At 61.0% G+C, this 4,619-nt stretch overlaps 1 protein-coding gene across 1 annotated transcript; it reads right to left on the bottom strand.

The window, feature by feature from the left end:
- Positions 1-1,845: 1,845 nt before the first annotated feature.
- Positions 1,846-3,405, bottom strand: TMSB15B (thymosin beta 15B). The gene is made up of 3 exons (XM_042807145.1): positions 3,305-3,405; positions 2,781-2,894; positions 1,846-2,344 (listed from the first exon to the last, which is right to left on the bottom strand). The coding sequence occupies exons 2-3, from the start codon at positions 2,878-2,880 to the stop codon at positions 2,307-2,309; spliced, it is 138 nt and encodes a 45-aa protein (XP_042663079.1). The 5' UTR covers positions 2,881-2,894; positions 3,305-3,405; the 3' UTR covers positions 1,846-2,306.
- Between the last annotated feature and the right edge of the window lie 1,214 nt (positions 3,406-4,619).

Raw genomic sequence — 4,619 nt, 5'->3', positions numbered from 1 at the left:
ACTCACGGAGAGATAAGTCGACAAGTGGTTTTCCATGTGGGCCACTGCAGCATAACTAAGAGTGTGCAGGAGGGAGAGGCACTGGGACAGTGTCGGGAGCAGCCAGGGTGCTGCGGGCAGCCACTGAGACCTCCCTATCCCCAAAAGCCCCACTGAGGAGAGCGGGGTCAACTCTGACACTTTGTGTTTCCATCTCAAAAGCTTCACTTGGTTCAGCTCATGCTCTGGCTTTCGGGGATGGGGAAAGGGCTCAGGCTGGCTTTACCTCTGGGTTTGACCCCACTCACAGCCTGGGCACATGAAGCGTCCAAGGGATTGCAAAGCCTCTCTGCAGGAGGGGGAAATGCTGAAGCAGCGAGAAGGTGCTTATGCTTAACCTTTAGTGGTCTGTGAGCCCTGCCCACCACTCCCAAGCTCAGCTCTTGCTGATGTGACCTTTTCTATTTTCTGCTTCCACAGAAGAGTCTGAAGGGGGCCCTGTCCCCGCCCCAGCACAAGGCTGAGCCTGCCCTTGCCTGGTGAGAGAAACCACCCCTAAGAAGGGACAAGCCCTGTTGGGGTGATGAGCAGCTGCTGCCACCCTGGCACCCCGGTAGTTGACACTGGGAAAAGGATTCCCATGTTCAGGATAGGGTGTTGTCCTGGGGACATTAGGGTGCTGAGGGGGCACAGCCATCCTGGCATGTGCTGAGCTTCCCAATGCTCTGCCCAGTGTAGCAGCAGAACCCAGCTGGGCCTCACCATCACTCCCCACTGCCCTCACCCCATGGAAAACCCCACACACTGCCCTGACAACACACAAACACCAACCTCTTACCTTCAGCTCTTTCGATTCTGCTTTTTAAGGGGTAAAGGCAGTTGTAGGCACACACGCAGTGTTATTTTCAGCCCGTGGCAGGCAGTGTGGGTGGAGGTACAAAGCAGATAGGCACCATGTCCGGGCAGGCACAACAGCCCAGTGTTTGTCTCCAGCTGACCAGGCTCACTAGGGACTCTCACCAAAACTTAGTTGGCAAGTCTGCCTCCACCTCCTCTGTAACCAGCCCATTCAGTGACCCTGCGGGATGCGTGGAGGTGAGAAAATCCTGGCAGCACCCAGGAAGCCTCAGCACAGACCTGGAGGCACTGTCAGACCTCAGCTCCCCCTCACCCACACCGTGCTGGAGGCTGACTGCAGGACACAGGGATTTCCACTCCTGCAAGGGCTGGGATCAGCCTAGAGGGTGCCCAAGGGGTCCTACTGCATTAATCCATCCTTACAAGGCTGCAAAAACCTCCTTCAACCAAGGGCAGGGGCAGAGGTTGGCCCAAGGTGAAGAGAAGGGCTGTGCCAGGCAGCGAGGAGAGCTCTGCGCTAAGAACCGGGTGGACAGAGCCAGCCCAGCAAGTGCCAGTGGGACCCGGGCCAGCGTCCAGGTTGCCAGCACAGGCACCTCCAGCCATGCAGGTGAGGAGCCAGCCCAGCTCCACCAGTGGTGTTTTAGGCAGGGGACACCAACCTCTTTGAGGCAGGAGGCTCAGTGTTTAGGTGAGCAGGAAGACAGGTTAGCCTCTACTTGAAGATGCACCAAGAAACCACTATGGTGGTGGGATTACTGGCGGAGCAGTGGCCTCAGCCAACTGAGCCCCCAGTGCCACACCAACAACGCTTCCAGATCTGGTCTCCCCCAGGAATGAAGATCTACAGAAACACCAAGCTGGACTCCCCCTCAAACCATCCCATGCAGCCCCTCTGAGCAACACCAAACCACCAGCACTGCTCTAGCACCAGAGACCTTCCCACCCCCCAGGGCAAGCCAGGATACAACCCGAACCTTTGCCAGGGAAGAAGCCACAAGTCATAAGTAGGTTATTACATTTTTTATTTTATAATAAACTTCTCATTTTTCCCCCAAGGAAGACAAAAAACTGTGAGTGAGGCTACAGAACACTGTCAGTGAAGAGTATGTGAGACAGACCCAGGCCACGGGCCAGGCCAGAAAGGATCCCCACTCCCCCAGGAAGAAGGGGTCCATGCCCAGGAGCCTCCATAGCCCTTGCTCATCCCCCCACTGCATTTGAGCAAGATCAGTGCTGTCAAGAGGAGTCAGCTGAGCAGCAGAGATGGGGTTGGGTCAGGCTACTGAGGGACTGAGAGGGCCACGCTTTGTTCCCCCCACTGGCCAAAGCTGCCAGCAAGGTGGGACAGTGGGTTAAGTGATGCAGCTGTTTTCTATACATGTACATGATGTAAATAATAAAAAAAAAATTATTTGATTCAAAGCAAAAAAATCAAATGGTAGCTCTTCCTGTCAGGCCATCTTGCTCTAGGAAGACTTCACACATTCCTTCTCCTGTTCAATAGCTGCAAGAGAAGAAAGTCCATTAGTCTCCGGTGCTTTTTTGTGGAAACACCCACTGGAGAAGGTTGCAGAGCAATCACTCAGGCCCTGGCGCCCAGTTTTATTGTTTGACCCCAAGTGGGGCAGGCAAATGCTTCAAGTCAGAGGGTGATGAGACACACACATGGGCGACAGCAAGTTGGGCACCTGCCTTCAACTCTCCTCAGGGAAGCCATGCCCTGAGACCCTGCCCGCGGCCCCAGAGGGCCGTACCACCACCGTTTTCTCCGGATCCGAGGCTAACTGCCCCAAACTGCCTGTCTTCATCGGATGCCTCAGCTGTGAGATCAGCACCCGAGGACACCCACTCCACTGACCGTGGCTGTGTGCCTCCCGCACAGCCAAACCCCGGGGCCCCACCCTGGTCCCCCCAGCCCCTCTGCCGCCTGCTGTACTCACTCTCCTTGGAGGGCAGCGTGTTCTTCTCCTCCGTGTTGGTTTTCTTCAGCTTCTTCTTGTCGAATTTCTCCACCTCCGAGAGGTCTGGCTTGTCGCACATTTTGCCTGCGAGACCTGGTGTGTCCCCCCCCCGTCCCCCAAACCCCGAGGTCAGCCGAGGTCCCCGGGAATGGGCAGACAAAGGCGCCCCCCCCCCCCCCCCCCCGGCCCCCGCCGCGGACAATAGCGCAGGGCGGGGCGCGCCGCCGCCCCAGGCACCGCGCCGCTCCCCGGCTCCGGGCAGCCCCTGGGGCGGCGGGAGGGGGGTGCGGGACACCCACCCCGGTGCCCGCATCCACCGGGGGAGACCTCCCCGCCCTCACCAGCCGAGCTGCCCCCCGGGACTCCCCGCACCCGCCCCGCCCCTGGGCGCCGCGGGGGAGCCCCTCATTGCACCAGCCCTGCGTGCAGAACCCCCCCCCCCCGGCACATCCCGCACCCGCCGGCAGCGCCCACCCCCGCGGCCGGGAGCGCCGTCCCCGCACCTGATGCCGCTGCCCCGTCCCGTCCCGCTGCGCTCCAGGTGAGGCTGGTGCTGGCGGCGTGGGGCGGCGCCTTATATACCCCGGCCGCCGCCCAGCCCGCGCGCCCATTGGCTGCCCGCCGCCCGCTGAGCCTGCTGGGAACTGTAGTCTGCCCGCTAGCAGCGGCGGCGGCGCGGGCCCCGGAAGAACTACTGCTCCCGAGGTGCCCCGCTGCGGGGCGGGGGGCCCGCCGCTGCGCGCCCGCGGGGGTGGCGAGGACCCGAGGGGCGCGGATGTGTCACCCGGTATTTGGCGGGGGGGGAGCGGGATACACGGACACCGTTCCCGCTGCCCCCACGGCCCTGCACACGCGCCCCTTTGCATGCCCACGGCCCCACGCAGCTCCACGCGCTCACAAACGCGCACCCGTCCGGGCACAAACACCGCAGCAGCACCCCCCCCCCCCCCCCAGCGCCCCTGGGTGCCAGTAGCGAGGGGGGCCCCGTGGGAGTGGGGGAACCTCCCCAGCAGCAGGTGCCCTGCAGCCCTGGGGGCAGCTGCACCCACCCCCGGCCACTCACCCCCACCCCCACCCCGCTGAAGCAGGACTTGCTTAAGAGAGCAAGACCTTGGGACAAAACCAGCACCGTGTTTTCACAGCTGCGTGAGATGCTTCGCGCTGCACCCAACCCACAGCCACACTCGCTCCAGCCGCAGCGCTTCCTGTGGAGATCCGGTCACTAAAGCAGTAGCGTGGGTGTACAAGGAGCAGATCACACACAGGTTGGGCTCTTGCTTGGCCCTAGCAAGGCAATAGGGTGCAGAAAGCACAGACCAGATATGCTGGGGTACATGTGGAAAAAAATATATTTGGGGTGGGGAGTTCAGGCAGCCTGCCTGTTCCCAGCTGGGCTGGGGAGCAGGGGGGTGGTGGTCCAGGGGGCACCTGCACGCTGGCCCCCGGGATGGGGAGTGGTTGGAGGCCTTGCAGCAGGGCCCTGGAGGTACTGAAGGGAATGAAGAAGGGGGGTGGGGTGGGGAAAAAGCATCCTGGCCCCAGTGGCCAGCTTGCCGAAACACTTTGCGAGAGACCCCGGTGCCACAGCAAGCGGGAACGTGCTGTAGAGTGCCAGGGGTTGGAGCTGCGCTGCAGCAACTCTCACACTCACCTCCTCCTGGTCTGCCAGATTCGGGGTTTCTCTTCAGATGTGTTGGAGATTTTGCAGACAAAATCCCCAGCAAACCAGCAGAAACAATTGTGTTTTAGCTAGAAGACTGCTGTCTTGGGAGGGAGGCTTGGTGTTCTCCAGCAACAGCAGGTCTTGATGGGAGGTAG

This window comes from Tyto alba, unplaced genomic scaffold (genome assembly GCF_018691265.1).
Source record: "Tyto alba isolate M040663 unplaced genomic scaffold, T.alba_DEE_v4.0 Super-Scaffold_5, whole genome shotgun sequence".
NCBI lineage: Eukaryota > Metazoa > Chordata > Aves > Strigiformes > Tytonidae > Tyto > Tyto alba.
Note: the sequence above shows the minus strand (reverse complement) of the source record. Positions and strands in the feature narration are given on the sequence as shown.